Source organism: Peromyscus californicus, unplaced genomic scaffold (assembly GCF_007827085.1).
Source record: "Peromyscus californicus insignis strain IS unplaced genomic scaffold, ASM782708v3 Scaffold_5__1_contigs__length_169319896, whole genome shotgun sequence".
NCBI lineage: Eukaryota > Metazoa > Chordata > Mammalia > Rodentia > Cricetidae > Peromyscus > Peromyscus californicus.
In genome coordinates this window covers 31793263-31810921 of record NW_026294573.1, presented here as the reverse complement: position 1 = coordinate 31810921, position 17659 = coordinate 31793263, and the positions used below count along the sequence as shown (strand labels likewise).

Here is a 17659-nt window from a genome sequence, read left to right as displayed (position 1 = left end):
ATGCTCTGGATTTCTCAGGGGGACGCTATTTTGACACAAGGAATTCTGGCTTTACCTGGGAGCTAAACAGAAGCAGCCTCAGAGAGAAAGCATTCATGTCCCCCCTCCCTGTCCCAAGTGCTGACTGAACCCAGAGACGCATGCTTACCTGGCAAATGCTCTACCATTAACCCGCATCCTCAGACCCCTTGAACTGCCTAACTAGATAGAGGTTGGGCAGAACTACTACAGAAGGGGTATTCAAGTATCTTTACACATTATTGAAACATTCTCTGCCCGTAGGTTTCTGCTGTTACTTCTCTGGGGAGGCAGATGGGATTGTACAATTATAATAATACAAACTGTTCGACAAATGGTGGTGGTTATGTGCCAGGGCCATTTGTAGCAAGCACTTTCCAGACATCATTTCACTTTTCCCTTATGGCAGTCCTCAGAGGAATTGGAAGATAAAATCGTTGAGGTTAAGAGGTGAAGTAAGGGGCTGGAGGTATGCTCAGTGCTAGAGTGCGTGTTTAGCATGCAGGGGGCCCTGGGTTCAATTTCCAGACAAAGAAGGAAAAAAGTGATGTTCATGGAAGGTCACACAGCTGATAAGTCTGAGAGCTGGGATTTGAATCCAGGTTTGTCTGAGTCCACAGGCATTCTTTGTTAATTTAAAATTCATTTGTGTGTCTGTCTGTCTGTGTACACAGAGGTGAGCATCAGTTCTCTCATTCCACCATGTGGATCCTGGGGACTGAAGTCAGGTCATCAGATTTGGCAGCAGGGACCTTCACCTGCTGAGCCATCTCACTGGCCCCCCTAAAGCCATTTCTTAAAGGGTTTGTGTGCAGTCTTCTGAATTTTGGTCATCTTTGGCTCTAATTTTTCTTTTCTTCACTTAAATTTTGTTTTGTTTTGTTTTTCTTTCCCATTTCCTCTTCTAATTTTGTGGGCTGTTGTTCACGGCTTGTTCTTTTGTTCCTAGCCTATCTCTTGACGGCTTTGGCAATGCCGACGGAAAGTTTTGTCCTGCTTTCTAATTGTGTCTGAAGGACTGTGGAATGAAAACATCAGAGCCATGCCCTTGCCTGAGAACTGGACAGGTCTGACTTTGAAGAATGCCAGTCTCTGAGCTTACTAGCTCCAACATAAGTAGGCAAGTCGTTTTTCTCTGTCCACTCAATCGTTATTGAGTGTCTCGACTAGGCATGGAAGATACAGCAATAATCTAGTCAGAATTTGTCCCTTGTCCTTTGTGAAACTAACAGCCTGTAGTAAAACTCAGGCAATAAACCCTAGGCCAGTTACGCAGTTTTATACTGGAATTAACGCTACGAGGAAAACGAATTGGGCGCCTGGACACAATGTAGACAGAAATATTTTAGACGGCCTGCCATCTCTCTTTTGAGAAAGCAAATGGTTGAGTTGATCCCAGCTAGTCGAAGGCAGTTACGTCATAAACCTCGCAAGCTTGGTACCTCGCAAGGTTGGTACCTTTGTCCCGCAGTTTCCTCCTCCTTTGTACCCTCCCTTCAGAGCCGGAGATCCGCGCCGGCGCACTGAGTGTTGCCATGGGGACAGCTGCTTCGGCGCAGGCGCAGTTCTCTCCAAGATGGCGGCGGCTGCGGCTGCACGAGCGGTTCCTGTGAGCTCGGGATTCCGGGGCCTGCAGCGAACACTGCCACTTGTAGTGATTCTCGGGGCCACGGGCACTGGCAAGTCCACCCTGGCTCTGCAGCTGGGCCAGCGGCTCGGCGGCGAGATCGTCAGCGCCGACTCCATGCAGGTATGACAGCGTGCTTGGCCCAGGGCCTGGGAACCCTGGAGGTCGCGTGCTGGCCTCTGGACTCCTCGACACCCTGTCGCGTGGCTGCAGTGGGTGAACCCCGAGGCTTGTGGGGGATGCAGATGAAAGGAACCCACACCTGCTAGGCACCCATCCAATGGTAGACAGTGCCGACTGTATCTTGTGATCACTTCTCAGGCTATTACTGTTTGAATGGATATTACCAATAGTTTTGTTTAAGGATAAAAATGTTGGGGCTTGGGAAGGTGAAGCGACCTTGTGCGTGGCACTTTACACATAAGTGGAGGAGAGGTATTTGAACGTATAAGGTTGACATGTATCCGGTGAATTTCAGTAAATGAAAATTATTCCGGAACTTTTGCCATAATTTTAATTCTAGCCCAGTGAGACCAAGATAAATCAGATGCCACCTGTGAGTGTCTTCCTGGCCAGCAAAATAGTCAGACGACCCAGAATGCCGTCAGAGGCAGCCATTGGCCGCGTGACTTCAGATTAACAGTGCCTTTTATTTGAACATTATTTTATTTGTAAAGTGGAGGAAATGCCATTTCCCTCAATCACAAGGCTGAAGTGATTAATAAAGTGAGACGTTTGAGAGCAGGGTGGCCGACTCTGAAAAAGGTCAACAATTGTGATAAATGTTGGCTGAAGCTGAGGATTTTTTTTTTAACCCTTTTGTCCTCTTTGAGATAGTACGTGCAGAAGGGATGTAGCATTCATCTCATGTGGGAGCATGTGTGCTAGAGAGTAGGTGATGTTTAGGGTGAGTGTGAGAAGGATTACAAAAGCTGTTAGGCATGTTCAAAGGTGTTGAACTTACACAGTCAGTCACTGAACCTAAACCGATGGGCACTAATCAAAAAGGTAGTTCCTTACCCCAGTCTACCTCCTCAGGCTCCTGGCGTGGTTTCTACCCTCTTTATTTCATTTGACGATGGTAAGACCAACATAAACTAAATGGTGGGATAATGCATCGCGTATTGTTTGCAGTCTGCTTTGTGCCAGCTTTGGGGGATAGAATTTAGCTTGAATCTCAGCCTCGTTTTTCTCAACTTCAGGCTGACTTGAACAAAGAGGCTTTTGCTTCCTCTTTTCTAAAATAGGAAGAATATCAGTAACAACATTGGGATGATTAAATGAAGTATAATATGTGAAGGACTTAATACAACTTATGACAAGTGTTAAAAATATGGTAATAGTGAAAAAATATGGCAGCTGTTATTTTTTGTGTGTGCAGATAAGACCATACTCCTCCTGTCGGGGAATGTTAAGTCTGGGTAAACAGGACACAAGGGAGAGCTAATAAGTGAACAGAGCTATTTACAGAGCATTTGCAGGTGGGCGGGTCCAGGAGAATAGACTACGAGTGCTGGATTTCATGATAAGCTATTACATGCTATAGAATTCTTGGGAAGGGAGAAATCAGTGAAGGGTATGGAAAGTCGTTAACGAAGTGCCGAAGCTGGGGAGGCGACTGGGTCAGCAAAATGTCTGCTACACAAGGGTGAGGACCCGAGGTCAGATCCCCAGGACCCATATGAAGAAGCCAGGTATGGTACCACATATCTGTAACCCTAGCATGGGGCTGTAAGACTGGAGGATCCCCAGAGCTTGCTGGCCAGCTAGTTTAGTCAGCTGGTGAACGCTGGGTTCAGTGAGAAAACCTGTCTCAAAATGTAAGGTAGAGAGCAATTGAGGAGGCTGCCCGCCATTGACTTCTCTGGCCTCAACATGCGTGTCTGCACACATTCATGCACTCATACACATATGCACACACAAATTCAGAAAATAAAAAGAAACGGATAAGTAAATACGAATTTTATTTTATTTTATTTATTTATTTTTTTTGTTTTTTGAGACAGGGTTTCTCTGTGTAGCTTTGCGCCTTTCCTGGGACTCACTTGGTAGCCCAGGCTGGCCTCGAACTCACAGAGATCCACCTGGCTCTGCCTCCCGAGTGCTGGAATTAAAGGCGTGCGCCACCACCGCCCGGCGTAAATACGAATTTTAAAGAAGAGCTTGAAGTGGGGCAATCTTTGCTCTTAGCAAGTTGAGGCAAGAGAACTGCCAGAAGTTGGGGAGTCAACGTGGTCTCCATAGGAAGTTCCAGACCAGCCAGGACTACATAGTGAGACCTTGTCTCAAAAAAACCAAGATAAAATAAAAGGGAGGTTTGAAAAATAGAAAAGTGTTACAGAGAAACCCTGTCTCGAAAAACAAAAAAAAAAAAAGAAAACTAAGAAAAAAGGAGAGGCATGTAATAGGAAGGAACACAAAAGACAGAATGGTCGAAAAAGTTTGTAGTGCAGTGAAGAGACGTCAACAGGGCCGTGTCAGAGTCTTCTGGATCGGGCGCTGAATACAGGTAAGAGCAGTGTGCTAGGAACACTGCTTTATAAGCAGTGTGCATAATGGTTGGGAGGAGCATATGAAGAATTCAGGTGTGTTGAATTATAGTCCTGTGCCCAGATACCTTGGAGACTCGATTGCCAAGGGCTTCAGTAAGATGGAGCTGCACTATGATATCTAAGAACTACCCCAGTCCTTGTGTTCTGTGGTTCTGGGCTGGTGAAGCATTAGTGGAGATGGTCTAGTTGAGGCAGAAAGAATAGTGTGATGCAGGATTCAGAGTCAGGAAGATTTTACAGGGCGTCCAAGGCGAAGTCTGCTAGTGTATATTGGGCAGTGCTATAGACAGGAGCATACTCCAGGACTTTTGAATTTGGTTGTCCTGTTTCTCTGTAAACATCCAACTTGTTCCATGGCTTTGCTGAGACCTTTCTCAGAAATCATCCCTCATGTATCAAACCTAGTCCCTGTCAAACACGTGTTTTAGGTGATTTGTTTGTTTCGTTATTTTCTTGAGATGGGAGCTTGTTCTGTAGCCCAGACAGGCTTCAAACTTGTAGCAGTCCTCCTGCCTCAGCCTCTGGAGTGCTGGAATTACAAGCATGAGCCACCATGCCTGGCTAATCTTTTTTTTTTTTTTTTTTTTTTTTTGGAACAGGGTTTCTCTGTGTAGCCCTGGCTGTCCCGGAACTCACTCTGTAGCCCAGGCTGGCCTGGAACTCACAAAGATCCACCTGCCTCTGCCTCCCGAGTGCTGGGATTAAAGGCGTGCGCCACCACCGCCCGGCAACTTCCGTTACTTTTTAAGTAATTAAAATTAATCACTTAAAGTGGGCTTTGGTAATGAGGACTAGATCTGTAGTGCTATAGTCTCAGGAATGGTCATTTACTCCTAGCTCGGTTGTAGTAGGGTAAGTTAGAGTTCTTTGTCGTTGTAGACTAGGACATCAGGACACTGCCTTGTATACTGCTGGCAATGTGGTAGACCTTTCGTATATTACAAAATATTTCATTAAAATGGTACTTCTTTTCCTTGTGGTGCTAAGAATCAAACTTAGGGCATGCTAGGACAGTTACATAACCATTTAGCTACACTCCTAACCCCAAATAGCACATCTTTTGTGTGTGTGCTATGAGTGTGTGGGTGCCTGTGTACATGTGCACATGTATGTGGGGGCCAGAGGACAACCTTGGGTGTCATTGCTTAGCTGCTGTTCACTATGCTGTTTGTTTCCGAGACAGACTATCTCAAAACTCTACTACATCCCCAATTCCCACTCCACTCCTCCTGGGTCTTTCCAGCTCTGACCTCCCACATTCAGGCCCTCTTTTTTTTTTTTTTTTTTTTTTTTAAAAAAATAACCCACTGAGTCCTGCCTGTATGAGCAACCTATCAGTGGCCACAATCCCAAATTACTCCCCTCCCCCCAGCAGCCATCACTTGCCCATATCACCTCAGCTAGGGTTTTTCCACTATCCACAATGGAATTTTGACTGACTTGATCTGTGGAGGTGACCACAGGTACTCTGAGTCCATGATTGTAACAGCCATGTCATGTTCAGAAAACAGCATAGAGCATTCTTTGCCATCTTCCAGTTCTTTTCTTCCTCCCTCCCCCTCTCCCTCCCCTCCCTCTCCCTCCCCACCTCTCTCCTTCCCTCCCTCCTTTCTTTCTTTTCCTTTTATGTGTGTGGGTGTTTTGCCTACGTGTATGTCTGCACACCACATGCACGCAGTATCTGTGGAGACCATAAGAGGGAATCAGATCCCTTGGAGCTGGAGTTACAGACAGTTGTGAGCCACGGTGTGGGTTCTGAGAATTGAACCTGAGTCCTCTGAAAGAGTAGCCAGTGCTCTTAACTGAACCATGTCTATGGAGTCCCATCCTTCAGCTCATAACTTTTTCTGCCCCACCCCTGCAGTGTTCCCTGAGCCTTGTGGGGCTTGATACAGATGTCTTGTTGAGAGCTGAGCAGGTAAGTCCATTTTTCTCAGCTCGTTGACCAGTTACTGACTCCTGTCCACTGAAAGGTCTCTGCCCAAGCTCGAGAAAGCACTGATTTATGGAGTGACTTGGCTGGCACAGCTGTGCTGAGCTGAAAGGTGAATTTCTCAGCTCCTCTGGCCCTGGCAGGCTCCGTTTGGTGCTGCCTAGAGGAGAGGCAGGTGGGAGCCGTTGGTTTCTCAGTGTTTTCTGGGTTCTGCTGTGGGGAAGGGGAGGCTGTAGGTCCTCTTCTGGTCGTTCTGTCAGACCCTTGTATTCCATCCACTGTGGCCTCTGCTGGCTCTTGGGTACTTGCAGGCACATTCAGAATTGTATGTTTGTGACTAGAATATGAGGATTAAATTTCCTTTATCCTTGAGGATTATTAATATATGAAAAACATAGAAGATTTTTGATCTTTCTGAACTGTGTTTAATTTTAGACTGTGTTTAATTTTGGATGTTTATAACATTTCCCCTTGGTCCCAATTGGAGAACACTGATCTTTGATTTTTTTACTTTTAAGTGCAAATATGCAATAAAATATCCATGTCCCATTGACTGAGTATGCACAGTTACACCCAGTTCTTCGTTTCGGTCTTTGGTCACCATTGTGCTCTGTTACAGTTGGAGCTCATTTTCTAGCCTGGAAGGAGGGGATGCTTTTTGTTGTTGTTTTATTTTTTATGAAACAAAGTCTCCTCCCTGTGTAGTCCAGGCTGGCCCTGAACTCATAATCCTCTTGCCTCAGCTTCTCAAATGGAGTTACTACTTAAAAAATTATTTTTATTTTGTGAATGCATGCATAAGTGTATGTTTATTTTATGTATGTTTGCTTGCATATGTGTATGTGCACCATGTGTGTGTGGCAGTGCCCTCCAGAGGCCAGAAGAGGGCATTGGGTCCCCTGGAACTGGAATAATAAATGATTGTGAGCCACAATTTGGTTGCTGGGTACTGAGCTTGGCTCCTCTGCTAGAGCAAGTGTTCTTAACCTTTGAGCCATCTCTCCAACTCCTGGAGATGCTTCCTTTCAATGCTTTAACAGAATATATTTTATAACTACGTAAACAAGATGTCTTTTTGAAGACAAGGTCTCACGGAGCCCAGTCTGCCTTCAAGGTTGTTATGTAACTGGAAAGCCCAGAGGATGATCTTGAACTCCTCATCTTCTTGACTCCTCCTCCTAAATGCTGGGGTTATAGGTATGTGCTACCACATCTATTATTATACTATTTATACGCTATTAGTATACATCTATTAGGATACTATTTATACTCTATTTGTTTATTTTTGGTTTTTCAAGACAGGGTTTCTCCGTGTAGCTCTGGCTGTCCTAGAACTCCCTCTGTAAACTAGTCTGGCCTCAAACTCAGAGATCCACCTGTCTCTGCCTCCCAAATGCTGGGATTAAAGGCATATGCTACCACTGCCCTGTGGCTTTATACTCTTTTTTTTTTGGTTTTTCGAGACAGGGTTTCTCTGTGTAGCCTTCCGCCTTTCCTGGAACTCACTTGGTAGCCCAGGCTGGCCTCGAACTCACAGAGATCCGCCTGGCTCTGCCTCCCGAGTGCTGGGATTAAAGGCGTGCGCCACCACCGCCCAGCTAGCTTTATACTCTTTAAAAAAATTAAAATTATTATTATGATTTTATGTGTATGGGTGTTTTGCCTGCATGCATATTTGTATACCACTTGCGTGCCTGGTGTCTGTGGAGAGCAGAAAAGGGCATTGGATCCCTTAAGTCTGGAGTGACAGATGGCTGTGAATCACATGTGGATGTGGGAATCAAGGCCAGGTCCTCTGCAAGAGCAGCAAATGCTCTTAACTACTGAGCCATCTCTCCAGCCCCTAGGCCTTATACTCTCAAAATTAAAAAATTTTTTTTTCAATTTATGTGTAATAATTGTGTGAATGCTTCATGTGTGGGGTGCCCATGGAAGCAAGAAGAAGGCGTCAGGTTCCCCAGAGCTGGAGTTACAGGTGGCTGTGAGCCACCGTGTGGGTGCTGAGAACTGAACGCATCTTCTCCTAGAGCAGTAAGTGCTCTCAACTGCTGTGCCGTCTCTCAAGTCCCTTAATACTCTTTTTAAATCTTCACAGTGAGTAACATAAAGTAGACATTATTTAGTAGTTCAGGAACTGTGCCCAAGATCTGTAGATCTGTTACTGAGCACAGTTCTCTGTTTTACATGTCTAGTGATTTTCTTCTTTAGATCAGGCAAGAGCTGTAGGATTCAGTCACAGAGAATGGTTCCTAACCTGTAGGCCACTCATCTCCCACGGCAATATGCTACATTTTGATCAGGAGCTAAAATGTACCGTAAGATTCATAATAGGAAACCTGGTTAGGCAGTATACAGATTGTAAGGTCACTTAGGAAGCAGAAGCAGAAGGACCAGAAATTCAAGTCATTTCCAGCTGTATAGTGAGTTTGAGGCCATGGCTACTTGAGATCCTGTCTCAAAGAACAAACAGCAGGGCCGTAGAGATGGTTCAGCGGTAACGGTGCTTGTCCCTAAGCTTGAGGCCCTGAGTTTGATCCCTAGCACCAGCATGGTGGTGAGAGACAGAACTGACTTCTGAAAGTTGTCCGATGACCTCCATACAGATTCTGGGGTGTGTGTGAACTCTCCTCCCCCAGAAGTAGAATTTTTTAAAACTCACCCAAAAAAAAGACCAAAAAAGATTCATAATGTGGATAATGGTGATGAATGTCAAATGGAGTATTGAGCAGACCACTGGCCACTGAATGTGCTGTTAGGGGCTAAAACTTGGTATAGCCACAAAATAGAATTTAGCATCAAGTTGGTACCCAAGATGAATGTTTATTGAGACAAAGGAGAAACTCAGTCTGTGGGGAGCCCAGACAGTGCTGGAAACCTCCTTGTTGTTAACAGCCACAGATAAAAGGGAGGCGAGTGGAGAGTGATAATTAGAAAGGCTTTTCAAGTTTCCAAGTGGAGTTTTAATTTATTTTTATTTGTTTATGGTTTGAGATGGGGTCTGGTTGTATTATCCAGGCTGGTTTCAAAATTCATAGACTCAAGTGATCTTCCACCTCAGCCTCCCAAGTAGCTAGACTATAGTTCCTGTGACTATTACTTGTGAATTTTAATATTCCATTTAAGTGTGCTCTTTGAATGTTTATATTCAGAAATATGCTTGTAACTAAACAAAATTCTAAAACTGTGTCTCACATAAGCACAGGTTGTGCACAAACATTTGAGCGTGTGCACACACACATTTATAGATTGATGTCAGGCGTCTTTCTTTGTTGCTTTCCAGCTTTTGTTTGTTTTTCAAGATAGGGTTTCTCTGTGTAGCCCAGGCTGGCCAGGAACTTGCTCTGCAGATCAGGTTGGCCTTGAACTCAGAGATCCACCTGCCTCTGCCTCCCAACTGCTGGAATTAAAGGCATGCACCACTACCTCTAGGCTATTAATTATTATATTAAGGATTTATTTATTTTTTTTAATGTGTGAGTGTTGCCTGTATGTAAGTGCACCATGTGCATGCAGTGCCTGTTAAGGCCAGAAGAGGGCACTGGATCCCCTAGAACTAGAGTTGGAGACCATTTGAGCCACCTTGTGGATGCTGGGAACCAAACCCAAGTCCTCTGTAAGAGCAGCAAATGCTTTTAACTACTGAGCCACCTCTCTGACCCCTTTAATTTTTGCGACAGTCTTTCCCTGAACCTGGAGCTTACTGGTATTTGCTAGACTGACTAGTCCGGGAGCCTACCCGTCTGCATAGATATAGATGTGTATGGCCCCACTGGCCTTTCCATGGTTGCCGGGGATCTGAGCTTAGGTCCTCCGGCTTGCATAGCAAAGCACTTGTACTCACCGAGCCTTTTCCCCAGCCCTTGCCAAACACTGTCTTAGGTCAACCTCCCTTCCTTCCTCTCTCCTTCCTCAAGGTCTCATAACCCAGACTGTCTTCATTTCCATAATCTTTCTTCCTTTAACTCCTAGGAGGTGTCTGAAGAGCTGAGATTATGTGCTACTGAATTTGGCTAGACTTTTCCTTCCTTCCTTTCTTCCTTCCTTCCTTCCTTCCTTCTTTCTCTTCTCTTCTTTCTTCTCTCTCTTTTTCTCTCTCTTTTTTTTTTAAAGATTTATTTACTTACGTATACAGTGCTCTGTCTGTGTGTATGACTGCATTTGAGAAGAGGGCATCAGATCTCATTGTAGATGGCTGTGAGCTACCATGTGGGTGCTGGGAATTGAACTCAGGACCTCTAGAAGAGCAGTCAGTGTTCTTAACCTCTGAGCCATCTCTCCAGCCCCTCCTCCTGCCCTGCCCCTTCTTGTGGGTGGTACTCGGGATTGAGCTCAGCCTGTGCACTTTTCTGAGCTGGAACCTCGGCCCTTTGTCTTCATTGTCTTTTATGTCATACTTTCGTTACCCTTTGTCCTAACTTAACCATAGGGACTGTCCTAGGTAATTTTTGGTTAACTTGACAACATAAGCTAGAGTCATTTGGGACAAAGGAACGGCCATTCAAAAAATACTTCCACCAGATTGGCCTGAGGTGCTTTTCTAGATTGGTGAGGGAGGGCCTAGCTCGCTGGGCCGTCTGAGGGTTGGTTGTCTCAGGTGCTATAAGAAAGCAGGCTGAACAAGGTAATAAGCGGCACTCCTCCATGGCTTCTGCATCAGTTCCTGCCTCCAGGCTCCTATTTTGACTTGCCACAATGACAGAGTATGTACATGAGAGTTATAAGATGAAATAAACCCTTTCTTTCCAGGTTGCTTTTGGTCATGGTGTTTATCACAGCAGTAGTAATCCTAACTGAGGCAGGGTCATTCCATGGCAGCCTTTTCCAAGTAACTTTTCTAGGGAAGACTTTTTTGATAAATACTGAATAAGTATTTTAATGGCACAGCTCATGCCATTAAATATTTGTACTTGAGCTGAGGCAGGAGGATTCCCGTGAGTATGAGGCCAGCCTGGGCAGAAAGAAGGGAGAGAGGGAGGGAGGGGGGGAAAGAAGTGAGTGCTAAAGTTAAGTACTGAGGTGAAATAACAATACTGGTAAGGATTACAGGTCTGAAGTGGGGCTTTTGTCTTGAGAGCCCGATAAACAATGACTTGAACATCTAGCATCCGAAGGTCCTGCTTCGCTCTGGTTTAGGCCTGTGGTTTGTGGAGTGGGATGTCAGAGCGACTCTTTGAGGGATCACTGTCTTAGGGATTCCTTCTGGGTTCTCCTGTGCATTTCTGTATGGCTCTGACAGAAGCGACCCTTTGTACTGATAGTCTGATTTTTCCAAATCCTGATTGTTTCTCAATGTATAGAAACATAAATATTCTCATGCAACAGTAAGAGTCCGAATTCAAGGGGAAGCCAGTAACATAATCCTTGCTTTCCAGGATGGAAAACTGAGTGAGGTATAGAAAGATTAAAGAGCCGCCTAGAGATCGTACCGCAAGACATCTGCACACCTGGAAATTGGATCTGGCTCTTCAAACTCATTTGTAGAGTCTGATCCAGTGCAGGAAGATAATACTGAAGGTCTTCCTTTCAGTCTGGGTTGTCATCTTGGCATGCAAATCCAACATGGAGTGCATCACCTTCAGTGACTGCGGAACCTGAAGGCAGTTGCTGACCGTGTGCACTGCCTGCCTGAAAGTGGAGTGTGTGCTAAGAGGAGACAAATCGTTCCGTTTGGGTTTATGGAGAGGAAATGTCTCTGGTGCCCTAATTCTTTGAGTCCTAGAGAGAAGCAGTATCAGACATAGGAGCACAGTTCTCTTTGTGTTTTCCCAAAGCTACAGGAGAGAGGCAGACGGCTTTTGGCCCCCTGACTAGTCAACAGGCTCTCTTGTCAGCTAATAGAAGTGGAACTCTGTGTTCTTTTTGTCTGCTTTGGGACATAATTTAGGAACAATGTTTTGTACTAAAGGACTGTCTGTCTGATAGTGCTCAAGGGAGATCTGGGAGGCATGGGGGCAGGATATGAAAGGAGAGATGGGATGGTGCCTCATAGTGGCTTCATAGGACTCAGATAAAAGGCACAAAGACCTGTTAACCAGGAGAGAGACAAGGCCTATCCAGAGGGTTTTTATCACTACCAGCAGCTTGTCTTTAAAATACCGTGACAAGAGGCCAAGAAGGAAATTTCAAATGTTTTTGACTCACGGGGAGACAGAGGGGGTGGTGTTTAGATAATGGTTTCTAGGTCACTTGGTTTACTTCCATATTAAATACTGTTTATTCTGTGTAGGTTCTGCATATATGGTCACTTTTTGCTGCTCGCAGGGAGACCCTCATGTTAGAAAGGAGAAGTGACTACTGGCTGATAGGAAACCACAGGGGGAGAACAGATGAGGCTTGAGCTTGAGCTTGAGCTGAGGCACTGCCCTGCTGCTTCAGTGACAATGTCAGAGATGGTTCACACCATCTGGAACTCCAGCTCCAGAGGATCCAATGCCCTCTTCTGACCTCTTCCTGCACCGGCATACATGTGCACGTACATATGTACATGCAAAACACTCATAACCTAGAGTAAATAAATCAAAAATTATTTTAAAAAATGAACCAACATACCAAAGGCATTGCATTGTCTCCTGTCTCCTTAGAAGCACATGTCCTTCACACTTCAGGAACGGCAGGCACCCCTCTGCACAGAGGATTCTTGAGGGACTGTCGTAGGAGGTGAGACTAACACCACAGATCCTAGGAACGGATTGTTGAGGTCCTTAAAGGCCATGCCGTGAGGTTTGGGGTTCAGACAGGGAAGGGAGAGTGGCTCTGGTGGCCGAGTGGAGAGTGGGTCAGAGGGAGCCTGGGTTCTGCAGTGTTGGTCTGCGTGGCTGAATGAATTAGATATTTTTCCCTAGAATTTTTTTAGAGTACAATGATTTTGATTCACTGATAATTGAAGTCTGTTTTTAGGTTTCTTTTTGTAGCATACTTGCATTTTATTAAAGAACAAAGGCCAAATAGTCCTCAGACGCTCACCCAGCTTCATCTTGGCTGACCTGGAAATAACGAAGGTCATAGTCTCCTTGTTAGATGCCAAGATTCTTCTTAAGCATTTCTTGGTAAGGTATTTCAGATGCCTTTTAGAGAACTGTTTCTCAGAAACAACTGTGATTTTATTCTTCAGGCCTTCAATGAGAACAGCATTTCCCAGATTTCCAGTTTTTCCATTGACTTTAATCTTCTCCCATAGAAACTGTTCAACATTCCATCTTCTGCTGGATGAGCAGGGACCAAGTCAAAACTCTAGTTGATCTCCCAGGCTTCTTGTCTTTCTGCAGCATCATCTTTTTTTTTTTTTTTAAACAGTTCAAATTTTTCTTTTATTTTTTATTTTTTTTCATTTCTCACTTTTTCAAATTAATCAATTTATTCACCTTCCTATTACCAGCTTGATACAGAATGTATTCCCATCATAATTGTGAAATGTTTCATTGAGACTTGCTCAGTAATTGAGTAAAACCAAAACTTATTATAAGCCACAGTCGTCCTACGGTCCCCCATGCTATATATATAGTCTCCATGGTTCTGTGGGTTGTAGTCTGATTGTTATTTATTTTATATCTAGAATCCACCTATGAGTGAGTACATACCATGTTTGTCCTTCTGGGTTTGGGTTACCTCACTCAGGATGATTTTTTTCTAGTTTCATCCATTTGCCTGCAAATTTCATGCTTTCATTGCTTTTCTCTGCTGAGTAGTACTCCATTGTGTATATGTACCACATTTTCTTAATCCATTCTTCGGTTGACGGGCATCTAGGTTGTTTCCAGGTTCCTGCAGCATCATCTTGATGAGTGCTCTGGGAAGATCTTTCTTTCTAGAGTTTACACACACACACACACACACACACACACACACACACACACACACACACACACACCCAGCTGTCCTAGAACTTGAACTGTAAACCACGCTGGCCTTGAACTCACAGAGATCCTCCTGCTTCTGCCTCCTGAGTGCTGGGATTAAAGGTGTGTACCACCACCATCTAGCTCTTTCCAGACTTTTAATTTGTATTTATTTTGTGTGTGTGTGTGTGTGTGTGTGTGTGTGTGTGCGCGCCTCTGTGTGTGTGCTTACGAATGTGCTACAGTGCAGGTATAGGGTCAGGGTGGGGATGGGTCTGTGGATACCTTGTGGGAGTTGTTCTCTCCTTTCACTGTGTCTGGGCTTGAACTCAGATCATCAGGCTCTGTGCTAATCATCCTCACGTGCTGGTGTGTTTTTAGGACAGAGTCTCACTCTTTCACCCAGGATAGCCTCAAATTCACAATCCTCCTGCTTCAGCCTCCAGAGTGCTGGGGTTTCAGGCATTTGTCACTGTTCCCAGTACCACAGTCCTGTATTTAGCGTTTTCCTACAAGCCATCCCGCCATCCTGCCATCATCCATCCTTCCAAGGATGTAAGGCTCTAATTCCTCCTCCATTCAGTGAGGGACAGTTTTGGTAACTCATTTCTAAGGAGTTTGACCAGATGCTGTCTTATTACTGGAATGGAAAGGCAGAGTAGTGTGGAAAGAGAAATAGCAAGACAAATACAATCTTAATTCAACGGTCAAAGTTCCCACCACTGATAACAACTCAAGTTGATTATTCCTGATGGAATGCAGTGCAGAAGGTGTCACTAGACTAATTGTGAGAAACCAAAACTCAGCTTGGGGGGACGGTGAAGAAAAGAACTGACCAGTGCCATCAGAAGGACCGAGGACATGAAGCTGAAGAAAAACTGAAAGCTGTCCTGACTCGAGGAGACCAAGGACACATGATTAGATGCCCGGGCTCATGCCTATGATACTTTGCTAGTTCTTAGCATATCATGATGATGGAAGATGTGAGGACAAGCTGGAGGAAACAGACAGACAAGACACGCTGTGTATTGCCTTCTGACCGCCACACTCATGCACACACACATCACACACACTCACCTAATAATAAAAAAAAAAAAAGAAATCAAACCAACCACCAAACAAATAACAAAAACCAAACAAGCAAAAGGCCCAAAACAAAATTTTGGTTAGGATGTAGCATTAACAGGTAGAATGCTTGCCTAGCATGAGCACAGAGCTCTGGGTTCCATCCCCAGGACCACAATAAACCAGATGTGGTGGCACATACCTGTAACTCCACCCCTGTAGAGGTAAAGACAGAAGAATCAGGAGTTCCAGATCAGCCTTGACTACTTAGTGAATCCGAGGCTAGCCTGGGCTACATGAGACCCTATTTTAGAAAGAAAGGAAGGGAGAGAGTGGAAAAACCCAGTCAACAGAAATCACCTTCTTATTGTCTATAATATATTTACATTTTAATGTAACTTATAACCTGAAAAGTAGTCTCAGCAGTTATTCCTGTGGGAACCAGAGTTCCCAACTACAGTGCTGTGGAGGTTTATTTTAGCCACAGAATTTAGTAGTCAGCTCCCTTTGCTTTCACCTGAGTGTGTGTGTGAGCGAGCACAAGCATGCAAGCCTGTGTGTAAGTGCATATCCTGGTCCTGAGCTGTTATCCTCCTGCTTCAGCTTCCCAAATACTGGTATTCAGGTGTGCCCCACCACCCCCAGTCCCCACCCCCATCCTGTTCTAGTTGTGACGGACATTTGTAATTGGTGGATTATCGCAGTCTGTAGTCTGTCCTGGGTTTCCCAGATTGTTCTGGTATTTGTGTGTGTGGTGATGGGTCCTACATGTGCCATGGCAGTCCTGGACTAAGGACAATGTTGTTGGGTTTGTTTTTAAATTGAGGTTATTTAAATTCCACATGAAATGAGCAATTCTGTGGTATAATTCACAGTGTTATATAGCTAATACTTCTATCTGGCTGCAAAACTTTCTCACCCTAGAAAAATATCCCAGTCCCCATTAAGCAGCTTCACCGTTTCCCTCCCCAGGAGCCAGGAGCTTCCCGTCAGCCTTCCCTTCCCTTGTCCGTCTAACCAGTTAAATATGTAAGTTTGTATCCGCCTTCAATCATGCTCACCAAGTGTAGGTGCTGGGGCTGAGCATACTAGGCCATAGACAAGTGCGCTGACCTGATGGGCATTGGCCCTTTGGTCTGTTAGAAACAGTATTGCAGTGAGTAAGCATGTTCATGAGTTTAGGTACCCTTTTGATTATCCCCCCCAATTATTTGGATATATACCTAGCATTGCTAAGTCATGTGGTAATTATGTGTTTAACTTTGAGGAACTTCCTAACCAATATGACCACATGACCACACCAATTTTACATTCCCACCAATAGTGTATCAGGATGCCAGTTTCTCCATATCTTCTCTAATAATACTTGATATATATTTTTTAAATTTTTATTTTAAAGCCGGCTGTAGTGGTTCACACCTTTAATCCCAGCACTTGGTAGGCAGAGGCAGCCCATCTCTGAGTTTGAGGCCAGTCTGGTTTACATTGTGAGTTGTAGGACAGCCAGAGTTACATAGTCTCAAAAAAAGAAAGAAAAAAGACTTTGAGACATTCTGGGTTCAACTAGATGGCTCAGTGGTTAAGACACTTTATGACAAGCTGAGTTTGACCCCAGGCACACTTGGTGGCAGGTGAAAACTGACTTAGGAAAGTTGTTTTCTGACCTCCACATAGCACCACGGCATGGCCGTGCCCTTCCCTGCCACTAAATAAATTAAAAATGAAATTTAAAAAGCCATTCTAATGCTTATGAAAGTAGTATCTTATTTCAGTTTTGGTGTATAGTTCCCTAATGACTCTTGGTGGTTTTGGTGACCGTTTTTTCCCAGAGGTAGGGATGGAGCCCATGTTAGGTGAGCACTCTAGCGCTGAACTACAGCCCCCAGCCCTGCCTCCAAACTCCGAAAAATCTGCTAACTCTCCCCTCCAGTATAGGGAGCCTCATGGTCTCATCCCCGCCAGGCAAGTGCTGTACTGCTGAACTGGAACCCCTCGTCTCACTTGACTTACTCACTCATTTATTTACTTACTTACTTTTTCATTTTTAATTTGAGCCAGGGTCTCTATGTGTACACTTAGGCTGTCTTTAAACTAACTATGTAGCCGAGGCTGGCTAACTATGTAGCCCAGGCTGGTCTCAAAGTTGTAGGTCTCCTCCTGTCTCAGTCGGGTAGTGCTGTACTTAGAAGCATGGACCTCCCTCAGGCAGCTTTATGTTGCTTGCTTGCTCGCTTATTTATTCATTCATTCATTCATTCATTCATTCATTAGAGTTACTCAGAACCTCTGGAAGAGCAGTCAGTGCTCTTAACCTCTGAGCCATCTCTCTGATTCTTGGTTGTTTATTTTTAAATTGCGTTGTTTGTCTTTTTGTTGTTGAGCTGCATGTATTACATTATGTTTTTCTTTTTTAAGGAAGTTTGTATCAATGGTATGTGTCTCCCCCCCCATAATCCAGTATTATATTACCTGTCTTTCATTCTTTTTTTTTTCTTTTTTTTTGGTTTTTCGAGACAGGGTTTCTCTGTGTAGCTTTACGCCTTTCCTGGAACTCACTTGGTAGCCCCGGCTGGCCTCGAACTCACAGAGATCCACCGGCCTCTGCCTCCCGAGTGCTGGGATTAAAGGC

General features: G+C 44.6%; 1 protein-coding gene and 1 pseudogene across 2 annotated transcripts in view; one reads left to right on the top strand and one right to left on the bottom strand.

Annotated features, from left to right (window-relative positions):
• Positions 1-1579: 1579 nt before the first annotated feature.
• Positions 1580-17659, top strand: part of Trit1 (tRNA isopentenyltransferase 1) — a 48994-nt gene continuing 32914 nt past the window's right edge. For both annotated transcript variants that reach the window (XM_052715941.1, XM_052715940.1), the window contains exon 1: positions 1580-1768. In XM_052715941.1, the coding sequence (XP_052571901.1) occupies positions 1595-1768 (174 nt within the window). In that variant the 5' untranslated portion in view covers positions 1580-1594. The remainder of the gene's footprint in view (positions 1769-17659) is intronic.
• LOC128096409 (60S ribosomal protein L22-like 1) lies at positions 11156-13401 on the bottom strand (annotated as a pseudogene).